General features: G+C 36.5%; 1 protein-coding gene across 1 annotated transcript in view; it reads left to right on the top strand.

The window, feature by feature from the left end:
• The window catches only part of CEP192 (centrosomal protein 192), a 79,575-nt gene that overhangs the window by 47,935 nt on the left and 13,800 nt on the right, over nt 1-17,840 (top strand). Inside the window, exons 37-47 of the mRNA XM_071554266.1 lie at nt 1,199-1,375; nt 2,963-3,053; nt 3,765-3,941; nt 4,477-4,737; nt 4,948-5,060; nt 7,079-7,188; nt 10,932-11,073; nt 11,676-11,848; nt 12,169-12,292; nt 15,409-15,514; nt 16,856-17,060. Of these exons, the coding sequence (XP_071410367.1) occupies nt 1,199-1,375; nt 2,963-3,053; nt 3,765-3,941; nt 4,477-4,737; nt 4,948-5,060; nt 7,079-7,188; nt 10,932-11,073; nt 11,676-11,848; nt 12,169-12,292; nt 15,409-15,514; nt 16,856-17,060 (1,679 nt within the window). The remainder of the gene's footprint in view (nt 1-1,198; nt 1,376-2,962; nt 3,054-3,764; nt 3,942-4,476; nt 4,738-4,947; nt 5,061-7,078; nt 7,189-10,931; nt 11,074-11,675; nt 11,849-12,168; nt 12,293-15,408; nt 15,515-16,855; nt 17,061-17,840) is intronic.

The raw sequence follows: 17,840 nt of genomic DNA on the forward strand, positions 1-17,840 counted from the left end.
CTGCTGAGGGAAGGGAAAAATTATATTTCAATTTTACATATGAAAAGACTCTTTAACACTGATCAGGGTTGCAAATATTCATCAATTTTGCCTGCCATAATCAAATGCTTGGCTGTAAATTCTCTACAGCAGTAAAGTATGTGTTGCTTTTGCAGATGTAAAACACATAGCACCTGATGAACTTCATTCTGTGAAACAGACTTGATGGGTTCAAGTGACCATTCCGGTGTCTTACAAGAGTTTTTGACAATGGCAGGGGTGTCACTCATTTCTCCAGAGCAGCCTTTTCTCTTTTGTTACATACTTTCCAGTTTCTGCTGTAATAGAGCAAGAATGGACAAAGGAGTATCTTCAAAATATGTTCAGCTTCACTATCTAGCTTAGCTAGGCATACCCAGGGCATTAAATTAAACAATGAGAATTTCTGTGCTAGTGACAGTATGATCCTATTGGGTAGACACACAAGGGGATTGGTGTTTGCTTTCCTGTGGCCTTCTGCATAACTGCTTTGGTTTTCAGGCTCAAGGTACTCAGGAGGATTGCCAACTTAGCAGTCTAAATGCAAGTGCTGCCAAAAGACTAGTAAACTAACTCAGGCAATAACGTTGCCTGATGATGGGATGCAGGGCTCTGTCAGCAGGCATCACAGGAGTGCACTGGCAGCTAGAATGGAGGTCTTCAGTTTTGTTCCTGGTGTGGAGAATATCTGTGCTATAGCAAATGCTTCAGTCTATTATTTAAAAACTTGATTTCCTTCCTTGATCCTCCTGTATTTCTCACACATGTAAAAATTGAATGAAGTTTATCGAAGTATTCAACAGACATATCTTTAGTCTACATGGAGACAGCCAGACTGTTTCTTTCCAAAATGAGTCTGTCAAATTACTTAGAAAGTAGCATGGACAAAAAATAATTTGCATACTTGTCGTCTCTGAAATACTTTTCTGAACCATTTCCAGATGAAATAGTTCGAAAGATTGCGTGAGGTACATGTGGCATGAATCTTTACAGCCCAAAAAATTTCAATGTGTGATGCCTAAAGCTCTCTTCTGTCATAAAATAAAAAGAAATACTTATATGTTCCCTTAAGAAAGTAGTTTAAAAAAGTCTATCTACAATGTTTTTTCAGGTATGTTTTGTTTTCATCAGCTAATCTTGTTCTGTTGTGGGATTTAAATTTATTTATTTATTTTAAAAGTACTTTGAAAATTTTTGTGCTGCCATCTGGGCCTCAGTATGATGTGATGATAAAAGGTGAGGTGGAGTCTGAGAACAACAGACCCGTGTCTACAGCTGCTGGATGTGCAGACATCCCACCCATTCTCTCCAACAAACAGTTCATTGCCTGGGGAGCAGTGTCACTCAAATCATCAGTGTAAGTATGTGTTGAACAGCTGTTCATATAGAATATTGTTAAGTATTTTATACTGCACCTATTTAAAATGAAACTTCCTATTCACATTGATAATCCACAGGTGACAGACTAAGCTGTTTTATTCCTCAAGTGAGAGAAGCAGGATACTACAAGTATTTTTCTTGTGCAAGAATTTTTTGGTAAAAAAATTGTGTTCTTGTTTGAGCTTTGTGTGTTGTTGAGGACTCTTTAGTTATCATTAGAATGATATCTGATTCTGTAAGTTTAATATGTCATTTAAGTAGAAATGAAGTGAAAAGTATTTTCCACCATCCTTCAGATTAGTTCTTGTCTGGATTTTAAGTTTCAAGTTTATGGTCTCAGTATTCCACGATTCAATGGCACTATTCTTAATTTTCTGGACATACTTTGCTTCTTTTGTATGTAAAGGCTGCAAGTTTTACAGATCGCTGGACTTCTAATGAGTATTAGTTTAGGGACTGATCTGCTGTTAGTTGATACCAAACTTTTTGAGGAATCTAATAATGTTCCTGGTTGTTTTAAAAAAATCCATGTTTGTAGCCTAGAACCATTTCTAATAGCTGTATTTCTACTTTGCTGTTTTGTTACCTTAGTGTTTCTAACATAGTAGTTTTGGCTACTTGGTGTTTGAGTATTACTGTTTCTTTCCTGTGTGTGCTATCTTTTTATTTTCTATTCCTCCTGTAAAACAGTTTTGATGAACCCTTGGTTTTAGAAAGCTGAAATTATTTTTATGATTTTGTACCAACAAAGTACAAAACAGTGTCTGCCACAGAAAATCAGGGGAAAGCTTGGCTCTCTCCTCTTTGATTGTAACTGCGTGATCCTTTCTCTTTGGTTTTTGCCAGTTTTAGCGCTTGTCACATCCTTCTATGAATGTTTTTTGACTTGTTAAAATGACAAAGGCACTTGCTCTTCTTGCTGGAGATGTTTCCTGCCTCTGTTGAGAAAAGATCTGGTACCAGAAACCTGATCAATGGTGGGATGTATCAGAGAGAAAAAACCCTAATTTTTGGTCAACCTGATTCTGTTGAGTGACCATAACTTTCTGTGTTACGTTACTATTAAATTGAAAAGTACATGAAAAGGAAAAGTTACCCTTAATTTCCTTAATTTAGATTTTTACAGTTGTTCCAGTGAAGCTGGGCTAGACTCCTCACGAGACGGTTTCTGCATAACTAAGTGGCTCTGGATAATCTGATCATAACTGTATCCTAAAATGGGGATTTGTAAGAAATTTTTGTTGACACAACTGCTGCTTGCTCTAAAAGTTCAAGCTGTTAAGTACACTACTTGAGCTTCAGAGAAGTTATGCATTTTTTTATATATGTGTGTTTGGGGATTGCTTTGCTATGAGTATTCGTGTGTTATGGTGTGTAATACTGTAGGATATATAAGTTTGGGAGTACACAAATAACTTTCTAGCTAATGTATTCTGTTGTTCCAAGAGGTGATTTTTTTCCATTAAATTACTTAGAAATTGACTGTTACATTTCCGTTGATCCATGAATAAATGTATGAATTAATTTGTATTTGCTGTAAAATCTAACTAGACATATTTTTCAGACAGAAGAAGCTAACTCTAAGAAATGACTCTCCATCTGTGACCCAGCATTTGAGACTGCTGATAAGAGGCCAGGATCAGGACTGCTTTCAGGTGGCTGTCATTAAAATTTCTCTTCAGTGTTTGACAGTTTTCAGGCTGTGTTTGCCCTGAAGTGTTTGCACTGAGTGGGCTATATGTTTGTTTGAAGACTGCTGAGATGAATATAGTAGCAGAGTTTAAGCTACACTGGCAACCTTGGGAACAGCTGAAATGATCAGTGCTGCTGCAAGCTGGAGCTCAGCTTATAGCTCTTTAGCTATAAGCTCTTTACCACAGCAGAGTCAGTACTTGAGCGTGACCCATCGGTGGCCTCTCTTGCAGGAGGAAGTCCAGACAAGGATAGAGAAACTGGAATGAGCCTTTGGGAATTACCGTATCTAAAGGGCTTTTTTGTTTTGTAGTTCACATGTGTTTATATCCCTGTTTTCCCTTAGATATTCAGATTTTTTAAAATTTAGTATTTTAAACTGAGAGAATTGGTGTAGTGCTGGTCAAGTTCAGCATTACTGTGTTGGGAGTTGAAGACAGAAAACTGTCTAAACTGAGAAGCATCGACACACTTGTTATGGGAATATGAAGTAGCTTGGACTTTGTTGTCTTTTTCATTGTGTGTTGAGCATTGCAACTTTAACTCAGTGGTCAATGGCATATATTTAATCTGTATTTTGAGGAAGTTAATTTTGAGTTGCTAATGTAGTACGTTTTGCTGCTGTGTGTTTTTCTTGTTGTAGTCACAGACTCCTAATGTCTTCATTTTTATAGCTGCAGAGTATATTTGGATTAGAAGAACGTTTCACTAGTCACTGGGAACTCAAAATCCGTCCCAAGGAAGATACTAACATATACTTGATGTTTACACCTACTCGAGTAACCTGCTGCTTTGCAAAGCTGGAAATCAAACAGCTGGGGATTCGATCACAGCCAGGAATTAAGTTTACTGTAAAAGTCTCTACCTAACTTTAAATAATTTTAAATGTACATTTTTCATAATTAAAATCTAGCACTTAATACCTGTTTCTATCAAACCCCTGAAACTTCAAGATGTACACTATGGGTATCTGTACACTTAATAAATATGGTATCACTTATTAAGTAGTGTATGGGCACTAAATTTTATGGTTTGAACATTAGTGTCAACTTTGCATGCATTTTTTCCCTTGTGAAGGAAGAAGAAATGTTTTATACACTTTATTAAAAGTAGCCTAAGATTTTTAACTCAAAGTAGAAAAAGTTCTGAACTAATCTTATATTATAGGTAGGTCTTAACTGCACTTAAAGTAGAACTTGGAAAAGATAGTGTGAATTTAGGCTGTTGTCATTCTTGCATAGTCTTTTCAGTTCACATTGTAAACATTCTAATTTGTTTTTCTGTGAATTTATATGGTTTACCATAGTTGTATATAAGTTTTACTAAGAAGCTTTCTTTGTTTTGAAGTGCTGTTTTTTTTGGTGGTGGTTTTTTTTTCTCTCCCAGATACCATTATCTGGATATGGAGGAACAAGCAATATAATTTTAGAAAATGTCAGAAAATTGTCAGATAGTTACATGGTTACATTGGATGGATTATTGTCTTCAAGATTACGGAAAGCTTCCTTCCATATAAGAAACACAGGTTCTCGGGCTGCCTATGTTAGAGCACTGTGCTTGGCTAACCTACAGAACAAAACAGTTATGGATCCTCAAGTACTGACAGTATCTCCAGAGAAGTTTGTACTAAGAGAAGGAACACATGAAGTAAGTGTAATACTTGATTCTGAGCTGATTTTATTAATTAAAATAAATATAAATGTGATCAATGAAAATGTCTGACTAGTTACGTATTAAAATCTCACCTAAGTTTTGTTAAGTCCTGTTTCACTTGTATTGCAGTAATTTGTTAAGTCATATTCCAAAGATTAATACTAAGATTTTTTCTTCCCTGAGTATGTTTATTTATTTTATCAGGTGGTTACTGTAACATGGAATCCAAAGGAAAAGAACTTCCATACAGCAAACATGTTGGTATCAACAGTATGGTTTTTTTGTGGAGATGAAGTTTCTAGGCAGCAATATCGCAGGTAAGATGTGCTTCACTATTGTGACAGATGTTTAATAAGTTGAAACTAGAGGTGTGTTCTGCCACAAGGATGGTCTTAACATGCTTTCCAAAATAGCAAGAACAAACTAAAAGACAGCGATGATATGGAAAGATCTGTTAGGTCTTATGGGGGGTTTGGTTTGTACATTTATGGCTTTGCTTACATATTGTAGCTTCAATCCTAGTTAAGGTTTTTATTCTCTTTTACCATTCTTGAATTCAAGTGTGTTGTGTTTTGGGGAAATCTTTTTTTATATCGAAAGAGATTTGTATTCCATCTTGATGTTTCTCTTTCTGATATGTGTGTAGCTTTGGTTTTGAAAGAAAAGGCTCATAAAAGGAATAGTACTGAAATTCAGGAGTATTAACTTTTGAACTGGGTTTGTGTCTTGATTTGCTGAATTCTTTTGTGAAGACCGTTTAAAAGTAGATGTGTATATGAAGGAAATAACATCCACATATACTTATTACACACTCAGAAAACCTGTAGCAAATACTTTGCTGCTATTAAATAGAGACTGTGTTACTCTGCATTCCATTTTATATGACTCAAATGCACAGAAATGGCAAACTGCTTTTAGTGACTTAAGTGGCACTTTTGACTTGTGCTATCTGGAGTGTAGCGTGTAATGCAGAATGATGGGCCTGGATAGAGCACTAAGGTGCTGATGCTTATAATTCAGTGCAAAACTTCAGGACAGCATTATTCCATGATGGCTTTTCAATGTGATTGCCTGACAATATGTGAAAGTCATAGTGCATTTGTTATCCAAGTATTAAAGAACGCTGAACTTACCTGCATGACTTTGAATAAAAAGCTCATGGAATAGCTGCATTTGTGATGTTGATAGAAAACTGATTTATTTCAGATATCTTAAAAGATGCTTGTTCTGACTTTTGTATGAACTCTTTTGTGTGAGTCAGTTCTCACTGTCATGGAATCCTTCTCCATGGGCAAAAGTATTTAGGGAAAAGTTTTGATCTACAGATCAATAGATGCCCCAGGCAACTGTATAGGTAGTATTAGAAACCTTCTTTTATTCAGATTCTGGATGTTGGTATGTAAGTGAAGTTATTTGCTTTTGATTTTATTATTCAGCAGACATGGCATTTGGTTCTTGAAAATAGTGGTTTAGCTGATTGTTTCTTGGTGGGAGGTTCTCTGAAAGCTGCCTTAATAATTTGAAAGAGATCTGTATTTCTTGCAATGCCTGAGTGCTCTAAGCCAGTCAAACCCCATTCTGTCATTGTGTGCTAAAATAAAACCATGATTTGGGACTTAGGAGCAGGAATGTGAAATGACTACTCTGCCTATTCTGCCAACTTGTGCCTCAAGTTCTTCACTCCAAAATTATATATAGTCAAGTAGCTTAGCCCTGAGAGTTAGTAGTGCTGAGGTATTATTTCCACCTCCACGGCTCTGACCCTATCTGAGTGCCAGGTTTCCTCTTGCTGACCTGTAGCTTCCCGTTTTTTCCAGGACTATTTATATCCCTATGCCTCCTAGTCTCTTCTGTCCTGTTGGCAGTCATGCCCCTTGGCTCCACGTTCCTGTGGTTGGCTGGCACCTGCTGCCACTCTGACATTGACTAGTCAATTTTTCCTCTCAAAAGGCTTTCACTTGTAACCAAAATAGCATTCTCCTGCTTCCTGTGGGGATTGAAACATCACTCAGATGTCTGATGTACTTATCAGAAATCTAGGTAGGTGTGACTGACAGCAGAGAACAAGTATCATGGAAAGACAAACATATGGTAACCATTATTTCAGTGTTTCCTTTTACCCTGCAGCAATAGAGCAGGTATTGCTTTAACCATTTAAAGATTGTGAAAAGACTTCAGTTTTAAACAAATGCTGAAAGATTTGAGCTTGGTGTAGTCAAGAAATGATGAAGTGAAAATTGTGCTGGATTCTGACCAATCTTATCAGTCTTTTCAGAAGGGTGTTTCTAGTATTTTGTGTAATTTAATGACTCCTCTTTCTTCATCTCTTTGACAGGGCTATGAGGTATGAACCTGCAGCAGAAAAACACATAATTCCAGAAAACAGCTTATTGAAAAACATTGTATTTCATGAAGAATTTGAAGGAGAGAAGCTTGTGACAGAAGGTAAACCTATGACTTCTTAAAAGAAAAATCTAATACTTGTTGTTGGGTGCGACATGTGCTTTTCGCTTGAATCCTTGATACTTTTTCACTATTTTTCTTTATAAAAATAGAAATAAAATTTTCAGTTTAGAAAGATGTGTTGGTTAAAGTTTCCTTATTTTTTTCTCTCCCCTGCCCAGCTGAGGAGGTAAGTGATAGAATGGCTTTGGTAGGCACCTGGCATCCAGCCAGGGTCAACCCACCACACCAGAATTTTCTTACTTTGATTCAGTACCTATTTATTTAAATTATTTTCTGGACTTTTATCCTAGCAAAATGAAACCCCAGTCTATAAATGTTATAGCATTAAAAATGCTCAGTTTATCTGGAAAGTATTTACCTTACTAATTCTTGAGAAAGATTCAGTTTCTTCTACACAGATCTGTCTTGGAAAATTGAGAGGCAGGCAACTTAGCTGACAATAATATATGTATATTCTTTCCTAAATTTAAAAAAAATACTTCTATTTGTTAGTAAGGAATTCATTAATAAGAATGCACTATGTTTTAAAGGTGTCCTTAAAGCCTTGCCCCAACTGTTCAGTGTGTCGTGAACCAATTTACTGTCTAACCCTATTTTTGCATTAGTTAGTCACATATGAAAAGATTTTGCTGTTCTAAGGCTACTGCACCTGCATAAACGTTGTGGTCTGATTCCCTCCCTCTAAGTTTGCACACTGTCTTTACTTAGAAAAGCAAAGGCTGTTGATCGTTCATCTTGGTTGAGGTGAAATACTTGGGTTCCAGAGTGTCCTCTGAAGTTGCTAAGCCAGTGTTAGAGCCTAGGCATCCTTGTTTATCTTTTACTGCTTTTCTGTGAGAGTTTTGCTAATGGTAGCTTCATTTTTTTTTCTTTCTGTAGAAAACGAGGTCTACATCTTGACTCTTCCTGGATTCTTTTTTTTTCTTTTTGAGAGCACACCTTCTTGAGTTAGAGAACAATAAGTTATATTTCACAATTTGGTCACAATTGTTTCATTTACTCCAACTTATTTCTTTTGGACATAAATGATCCTTGCCCTCTTACGTACGCCTTCTGTACTCAATCAGTTAATTTGAGGTGAAGACCACTGTGAAAAAAGCCAGGAAATAGAACTGTACAACACTGCAAATATGACTTTAAGGAGAGGTGTTGGAAAAGTACTTAGTAAACTGGGTTATTTTTTACTAATTTTAACATTGATACCAATTTCAAGCCCTTCCTTTATCCTCTTGTCACTCAGTGATGTCTGATGTGAATAGCACAATCTTATTTCACACAGATTATCATTCATTGAATTTGCAGTGGGAATATCTACAGAGGTGTTTTTTTGTTACATGTTTTTGTGAGGCCAATACTTTCCAGGAACTAATAGTAGTAACTGGAATTAAGAAACAGAATTTTTTTCTTTACAGTAAGGTGCTATCTTTTAGGTGAAAAGTAAGTTATTTTTTTCAAATCTGAATACTTTCTTTGCTTTTTGCCCCTTTTAAATGCAAGGCAGTTAGAGATGATACCGATAGAAGCTCGAAGGATAGAATGCCTTGGCTCTAAGGGTTGCATTAATGTGAAGCTGGATCCCCAGTTTTGCTAGTGCCTTTTCTCTTTTATGCCTTAATCCACAGAGGTACTTGATAAAAAAATTAAGAAGTTACATACTAGCAATATTGTTTAAAATAGTGTGGTGTCAGTTTTTCACCAGTGTGCCTGCTTGATCCAGCAGTGTGGTATGGTCCAGGGCCAGCAGCTGGAGGGATTCCTGTTGCACCTGCATGTTCCCAATAATGACTCTTCATCCTGATCAGCAGAGAGGGAAGCAGGATGAAGCCATTGGTGCTGTTTATGTTTGCTGAGTGTCTCTCTGTGTGTTGGTCTCTGTTGGCTGACTCTGTGTGGAGCTACTTACTGGGAACATGTGCTCAGCTTTGCTACTGGTTGAACCTGTGGCACCTCTGTGAGGCTGCCAGGTTTAGTTACTCCCTAACACTGGTGTGGTTTGCTGTGCTAATTGAACATCATTTACATAGTGATCTATTACAGTCCTAGTTGTTAAAGTATGCTTTGGTGACTAATTGAACAGTGGCAGTGGTTGTTGCTATTTGACATCTCGTAACTTTTTATTCTAAAGCAGCCTGAACCATTTTGCGACTTCTGTACTTGGGTTGTCAAAATGAACTTAGTTTCCAAAGCACATTAACATCTTGTCTACTTATGGATGTATTGTTAAAGAAGAAGGAAAGAATTCTTATCAAGTAATATTTGCAAGATCCTCTTGCCCATTTTCTGAGTAGCGTATGCTGTACTTTGCTATATTTTGTTACTTAAGCTTATACAAAAGCTTGTGTTGTGATTGTGAGGGTGGCACCGTCATGCTATTTGCTTGCTGTGATTTGGGTCTGGAATTGTGTGCAGTGTGGCCTTGCCATTCAAGCTTAACAATATCATGAACTAGCCATGTTGATATTTTAAGTTGGTGAAAATGAGTGTTAAATATTTTAATGGCTTATTTGAAAATCAGGATTTCTTGAACTGAATGGAATCCTGTTGTGTGAGGGTCAATAACTATGTGGTCCAGTTAAGGGGGCAAAAACTGAATCTGTTTATTAGACACACACTTCCCAATATATAAACTCTGAAGGCAGGACATGCAAATGAAAGAAAAGGGTTATGCAAACAAGATAGGAACAAAGAAGTATTCAGACACTCTTGTAATATCACTAAGAAACTATTTCTTACCTCACTGAGGCAGACAGGGCTATAAAATATAATTAGGATTTAACAAGCATAGTCTCTGTTGCATTTCCTTGGGCCTCCTTGTTTCAAGGCTCACAAGATAATATTTTTTTTGGCTTTGTCCCTGCTAAATGTTGAGGACTTTGAATCCTGACACATTGAAGGGAGAAAAGGGAATAAAAGACATTCTGAGTAGAAATAATGGTAATCCCAAAGAAAGAAGATATTTTTATACTGAATTTTCTTATATATGACAGAATAAATAAATTATTTCTTCCAAAAACTACATTCTGCTAGACATTGTTTTGCAAGACAGCCTTGTTCACAAGTTTCTGGATGCATGTGAATTGTAACTAAAACCGCTTCTACATAGATGTTGATCTGTCTTATGTGTAGCTGAGTTGCAGTAGATACATATGAATATTGTCACTTGTATCTACTAAGTAGCAAAGGAAATAACAGTTGAATCAAATTAATGCTTTGAAAAGTATTCACTTCATCATTCTGCTAGTTCAGCATGAAATGGCTCAGAGCAAAGAAGAAAACTTGACTATTAAACTTTTTTTTTGAAATTTTTGGTTATTTTTACATCATACTCTTAATTCCTGACATTTTGAGGTTTATTAAGTAAAGAGGTCTTAGGTTGAATGGACTGAGTAATTCTCTAAAGCCGAATCTCTTTCTATGAAGACTTAGGAATGTATTGGTCATATTTGTCAGAGTAAAAGAATAAAACCTAACTTTCATAATTATTTTTCACCTTTGTCCAAAGTTATATACTATCCATCTTATAATAAAAAAGTTCAAATTGGTACGTATTTGGATTTATGTCTAGTGACTTATGCCTGATAACTGAACTTGCAGGAAGTCATTTTTGAACGATTTGGATATCTTAGCTGATGGATTATTAACTAGGTCTGTGTCCTAAATCTCTGTTTTGTAATTTCTTGGTATTATAGATTTGTCCTCACTAGATTTACTCTCATTTTTAGTATGTGATGTCCCACGGGTGACAAATGATATCCGTCTTTTCTATGCAAATATGCAGAAGGTTATACTTTCTGTGGTTGGATATTCTACTTGTGATCAGGATGGATTTCAACAGTCTCCTGGACACAATTTGGGTTTGGACAGGTATTGTAATTATAATTAGTAACTATCAACTATACTTTTTTTCTTGTGAGGATGGTTAGACACTGAATCTGGTTGCCCAGAGAGGCTGTGCAGCTTTTATCTGTGAAGAAATCAATAAAAAAGCTGACAGGTCCATGCCCTGAATAACCTGCTGTAGCTGACCCTCCTTTGGGCAGGGATGTTGGGCTAGGCGATCTCCAGAGGTCCCTCCTGACCTCCAGCATGTGTTGCACAGCACTCTGTGAAACACAGCTTGCATTGCCTTCTTCTCTGTGGCACTTGTTTCCTCTATACATGTTTTATTAAAATTATTTTGCATTATTATCTCCTGAAGATAATTGTTTATTTTAGTACCTTCCATTCTAAATCGGACCTTCCACTTCCAAACATTCGGTGAAAAAGTTGTGTTATGATACAGCTGCTGAATTATTTTTTGCTTAATAGTGGAGAATTGAATTACATTGAAGGCCTGTGTAAAGAACACTGTACTTTAATAATAAAATTTTGAGAAATACCAAGAGTAGGCTATTGTAATTACTCATAAGTTATTTTACTCATAAATGATTTTTATGACTGTTTTTAATGCAATCTTTTTTTTTCAGATTTGAGAACAGTGCCATACATACCAATGCAACTCTGGATGTTCTTCCTGTTAAAGGACCTCAGGGTCCTTCATTACCTGTAAAAACTAATGATCTGGTCCAGAATAAATCAGACCCTTCACACACTTGGGCTGTTAAACCCGAGTATTTGACTTTGACATGCCCTTCTATTGGTAAGTATTTTTTGAAGTTAATACAGTTGCCACTTTGGTATTCAGATAAGTGCACTGCATACTGTGTGTGTGAATGTGACTTGGCCAGTAATCTTCCTGCAATGGTTTATATCTAAACTTGGTTTGAACATGGTTTTGGTTCAATTGTCAGAGGTATTGTGCTCTGTGTATACATACAGTATGCACTGCATACCCAGGAAGATTTTAAAATACTGTGAAGGTTAGATTAGGGCAGAAAGCACTTTATTTTAGTTGCTACATCTCTCTATCTTGGGCACTTTGTGAATTTTTTTTTTACAGCTTAGCTATTTGTATTACAGGTGGAACAGCAGATACTAGACATGTGCAACTTGTCAACAATTCCAATGGAACGTTGACATTTGAGCTTTCGTGGCCAGCTCACTGCCTTACTATAACCCCACAACACGGAGTTGTTGAACCAGAGTAAGTTTCTTTCTGTAAGTGCCTTTATGTGTGAAAATGTGGTGAGGTTTTGAAGGAATTTAATTAGTTTAGGAATGTAGTTGATTTAAGCGTTTTAGATAGTTTTTAAGAATGTACTGAAGTTTGCTTAGACTGTACCCTGAAACCATTTTAGTTCCAGATTGTAGTCTTTTTGTCAACTAACATATAAATCCAGCTGTTATATTTTAGGACCTTATACTTTTATAGTTCTGTATATAAAGAATGTTTTTCTGTCACCTACATAGTTACCTGGGTGCCAGGCATTTTCTGCACCTGAAAGTACTATTATTATTGCATAACTTTCCAGGAGCCGAGTTGTCAATGGAACTGAAAATTTTAAAATCTCCTTTTACAATAGTTTTTTGTTTAAAATTTGCCTGGGTATTTAAAAACAAAAAAAATTTCCTCCCTTCCCATGCCTAACAAACCCTCAAATAAAAGTTCTTATAGAGTACTTTTTCTCTGGGGACTTGGTTTTTTGTGTAGCAATTGTGCTTATATGCCTCAGAACTTGAATGTGGGATATTTTTTTTTTGTATTTTGACAAAACTGGGTTTTACAATTCAACCTTTGGCTTCCGAAGGAAATAATGAAAGATATGAAAATAATGACAAGCAGTGTCTGCTTGCCCATGTATTAATTAGCAGTATTTTGGAATATAGTCATAATATCATTGCATATGTGTATGAGACTTTTCATAGATGTTAGCGACAACTTTCTTAATTAACATTTGAAAGTTCTGGCCACCTCTCCCTTCTAAACTTACAGGTTTTTTTTAAGGTCAGTTGTGAAGGATTTTTAAGACCATGTTGTTAGACTATTCTTATCTTCCAAAAAACAGGTTTTGCTTTCAGAATTACATTTGTGTAGTTGCTTTAACTTGGAAGATGTTTGCCCAACATACTTCTCTTCAGTCCTGCATCACGGATAACATCTAAACAGTCAATTTCATATTCAGGTAGATGTAAGTTGTTGGGAACTTTTCATCATTAGTGAGAACAATAAAGAGGCCTCTGTGGAAGGGCTAGGATATCTGCCACTTGTTGGAGATTCAAGGAGTGCCAAGAACAAATGATCTCAAAAATGTGACAGTGAACAGCTTTCTGGTAGCTGTGAAAGTAAGGACACATTGAGTGTCTCATATCCTAGATTTAGGACTGTCTGTGAAATGATCTCTTAAAAAGACCGTGTGGAAGGCCTTCTGCAAGCAATTTTCCTGAAACGCAGAATTTTCAAATGTGTTTTATTCACTGGAAAAGAGTGGGCTGAATCCTCACATGTTGGGTCCAAGTAAGTAGTTTGGATCAAGAACAGAGGTCTACAAGTAGGAAACAGACCCGTGGGAACAGCTGACTTAAGCACAGCAAGCTGCACTTGCCCTGTTTTCTATTTGTCATGGCCATCTCCCTGCAGTGCCAAGAGCAGTCATCCTGTCAGGAGAGAAGCCAGCCAGCAACTTTTATGCTATGCACTGTGGTGACTGGAGCCGATGGAATTCTTGAACTGAGTTAGGCCATGAAAGGAGAAGGTTTGATTTCTCAGTGATGGTGAAAGAAGGTCCTGGGATCAAGAGCTGGCTCTGTCATGCCATAGCAAGTAGACCACCCTCTGTTTCACCTTGACTAAACCCCTTAAGTTCTGTGGAATGAGCTAAAGAAAACCTCTAGCCTGCCTGAATGTGGAATAACAACCTGAGTCCCTACTGAATTTGCTACCATTCCAAGAGATTTTTCTTGTGGAGGCAAACTGAAACTAACCTTTGTTCATCTTGCTGTGCCTCAGTATTGAGAGTAGTGGTAAGTGCTGGGAAAGGAATTGCACTTTTGGAGCAGGAACTGTTGGAATCTCCAAAGGCTGCAAGAGCCACCTTTAGAAAATGTTTCTTCCCCAGGCTCCTGTCTTTTCCATAGTAATAAAAGTGCTCAAAGGTAATGTCTTTAGGTTGACTATGACTCTTCTGAGAGACATGTGGTTTGTGACCCCATGCAAGTTGGATTTGTGTGAGAAGTTAGCAGTAAATGTGCAAGACAAGCTGGTAGGAGCAAAGACAATGGAATGGTTTGTGGTAACAGATACTGTGTGTGCTTAATAGAGTATATTCTCATGAATGCAGTTGTACATGAGAAAGAACCATAAGTGGGAGTGACAAGGTTCTGAAAGCTGCTAAAACTCAACAAAACCTCCCAAAAATCTTAAAGAAAGTGCCAGTATCCAGATTTGATATTTAAGACCATTAACATCTGTTTCTTGAAATTTGCAGAGATGGTTATATTGTGACTGATCATGGAACCGATCTTGTTCCTATGCTAAATTTTTCAAATGCCAAGTGCTGTGTTGATGGCATGTTAAGCTAGTTCTTCAGGTGTAGCTTGTGTGCTTTTGCTAACATAAAGCTAATAACCTTAACTTCAGTGATTTTATACTACTTTTAAAAATACTTCATTGCTTTCTCCCTTTTGTTTAAATGTCTCTAGTATAGAATAGGGAACATTGTATATCAGTTTGTTCGCACCGATCAAATTCCAACCTGATTTCATTATTACTGCAACTTGATTTTTGACTCTTCTGGGTCTCCTACTGTAGATAACTACAGAAAGCATTGATAAAGTTGAAAGGCTTTTCTTTTTTTTTTTCCAGAATCCAGAAAGGGAGAAAGGAAAGCAATCTGCTTCTCTAAAACTAGAATTAGTTTAAAAGATTCTTGAAATGAATTTGTGCAGTATACTGTGTTTGAACACTCACATTCCCTTGTTGACTAGTATTGAAGGTTTTATTTCTGAAACATATAGTTACATATCTACTTTATATGGTCTGACTGGTTGTATATGTTCAACAATAGATAAGATCTATTCCTACGATCCTTATAAAACCATCAGTGACAAGTTTATTAAATGTGTTAGTACAAAGTTTCTGCTACTAAAGCTTAATAATATATCTGAATACCTTAAATTTAACTATCTCTAGAGCATCTTCAATTACCTGCTATCTCAAAAGTGCATTGTTTTTTGGGGAGTAGTGAGGTCTATTGTAGATGCTTGTTCTAATGTGAGGAATATGAGGATCAGGCTGGTTGTTTTGTTTTGTTTTTTTATTAGGAGCAGTGCACAAATTCTGGTGAGTCCTAATCCTACGCTTGCCACAAAGCCTTCATTAGTTCCTTGGAGTGGCCTAATCTATGTCCATAGTGGCAATGGAGTAAAGGTGCGTGGTTTACTTGATACTTGGGATTGCAACTGTTTATTTTGCCAGATAAGGTCTAATAATGTTGCTAAAAATTTTCAGATATGAGTCCACTTCCATTATTTTTTCTAATGTGTAAAGTTCTCTTTAAAAAAAAAGGTAGAGATGCTGTTTTGCAAACTGAGGTTCTTTTTTTATCTTAGAAGAAATACTATGATATTGGATGAACCCCAATTGCTAACAAAATTGCATCTGTACACCCACCACTGCATTAGGCATCCCTTTCTAAAATGCTAAGTGTGTATATGTACCCATAAAAGTAGTCTTTGTTGTATTTTAAAAAAGAAGCTAGAAAAGGTTACTGGACAAGTCACCAGAGCTCTTTTTGAGCGCTCTTAAAGTAAACTTAACCTTCTGGACAACAAGTCTGTGGTAAAGAATGCCTAGAACAGATTCTTTTTCTTCATGGATTTTAATCCAAGACTTTTCCCTCATTAAATTAAAGCATGTAAATAAAGTTTATGAAGCCAACAGTTTCTTCTTTAATCAGTATAAAAGCAGAAGGACTCCTTGGCAATCTCTGCCAAAGAAAGAGACCTTTTTGATTTTTACAGTTAGTATGGTTAATTGTTACAATGCATGGAGAGAGTAATAAAACACTGAAAGGGCAACACAGTATATCTGCTTTATCTCTTTATGGAGGGAAGTGAGGTGTGATAAAGAGTTGGAAACTGCCTTAAAAAAAACAAACAGGGAAATTGTTGAGAAGGAAATGATGAGTGCACACATATTTAACTGTGTTATGTTCTTCTATATGAGAAAAGGATCTAAGAAATCCACTAAGACAAATGTAGAGAATGTAGCAAACTCAACACATTTTAAGAGATCTGGTAGCTGATGATGCTTTTGCCATTTATTTGCTACTTATCCAAATCACCAGTAAGTATGCTACAGTTTTGCTAGCATTAACTGAAACTTTAAAAAGTGCTAATTATGTAGCAGAAGTGAACACAAAGCTCCTTCTGAATGAGGCATCCTCATTTCCGTACTCTGTAGGCAGAGAAAGTTGTAGGAGTTGTCAGTTAAACTGGTTAAAATTATTATTCCTCTTGAATTAAAGTGTGTAGACAGCAAATTTTCAGTAAATGTTCCTTTTCTCTTCAATTAAACTTGTCCTAGAATCTTTAGACTCTTCAGGTTCGAGAAGACCTGATGATTTACTGTAGCAGACCTTCTTGCTGGTGGAATGTAAAGCTGAATGTGAGCTCTTACAGCTCAAGGAAATAGAGCTAAATAGTTTGACTTGCTACTACATCAATATTCACTGTTTAAAACTTTGTTTTTCTCCAAATTGTCCAAAAGTTTATTAAGGTGCATATTCAAGAGGCACCTCCTCGCAGTGTGTCTGGAGCAGACCTTCCATGTAGAAGATGTGATACATTTACTCCGCAGTCAGAAAATCCTACTATTCGTGTGGAAAAGCCTCTCTCCAGGCTCCCTCTAACAAAAATGGAGATAAAGAACAGAAATATCGTTTTTCCTAAAACAAGACCTGGCCAAAGCTCAGGTAATAGTGCTTACTTATTAAATGTAGCATCTGTAACATCTGTAATATCTTGTGTTCAGAGTTTTTGCTTACTGTGTTGCATGCTTGGGAACTTGAGGGCCTTGACTTTGGTTTTGTTCTTTTAGTCTCATAAGTGTGAATGTCCAGTTTCCCTCTTCTGCCTTTAGTTTGGTTTTTTTTTGGTTTCTTCTCCATATGCAGTATAGACACAGAAAGGTTTGCATACAGACAGTCAAGTTGCCAGTTTCTTAGATGCTGAATGCAGCTCTGCTGTGCCTGGGCAAAGAGAGCGATGTGAGTTTACTGCATCTAGTTGAAGCTCTTTTGGCTCAATGCACTTTTGCAGTAGATCCATTTTCTTCTGTGTTTATGTCCCTAAAATGCGAGATAAATCTATATGTGTGTAGCAGAGAAATAAATGTCCTTTAAGACAGTGGGAGGACTAGTTGTGAGGCTGGCTGTGCTTGTCTTGGTACATGGTGACCAAGAAGGACACTGTTGATAGTGGAGTCCGAAATGCTCTGTCTGTACTTTGAATTCCAGTAGTGCTTAAAATTTTAAACTATGAAACCTTCCTTCTGTTATCTAGATAGCAGATTTTTTTGTAGCTCTTACTTTTATAGTTAAGGATGGGTTTCTTAATGATTCATTGACATTACTTTTTCATCCAAGAGACTTTAGAACTTTCAAAGCTTAATTTATCAACGGTATCAGGGGGTTTTTTTTTGCTAAAATTATGAAAGAGGGTTGTAATATAATACTCCTTTTCTTTTTTTATAA

The sequence above is a fragment of the Pithys albifrons genome, chromosome 4 (assembly GCF_047495875.1).
Source record: "Pithys albifrons albifrons isolate INPA30051 chromosome 4, PitAlb_v1, whole genome shotgun sequence".
Lineage (NCBI taxonomy): Eukaryota > Metazoa > Chordata > Aves > Passeriformes > Thamnophilidae > Pithys > Pithys albifrons.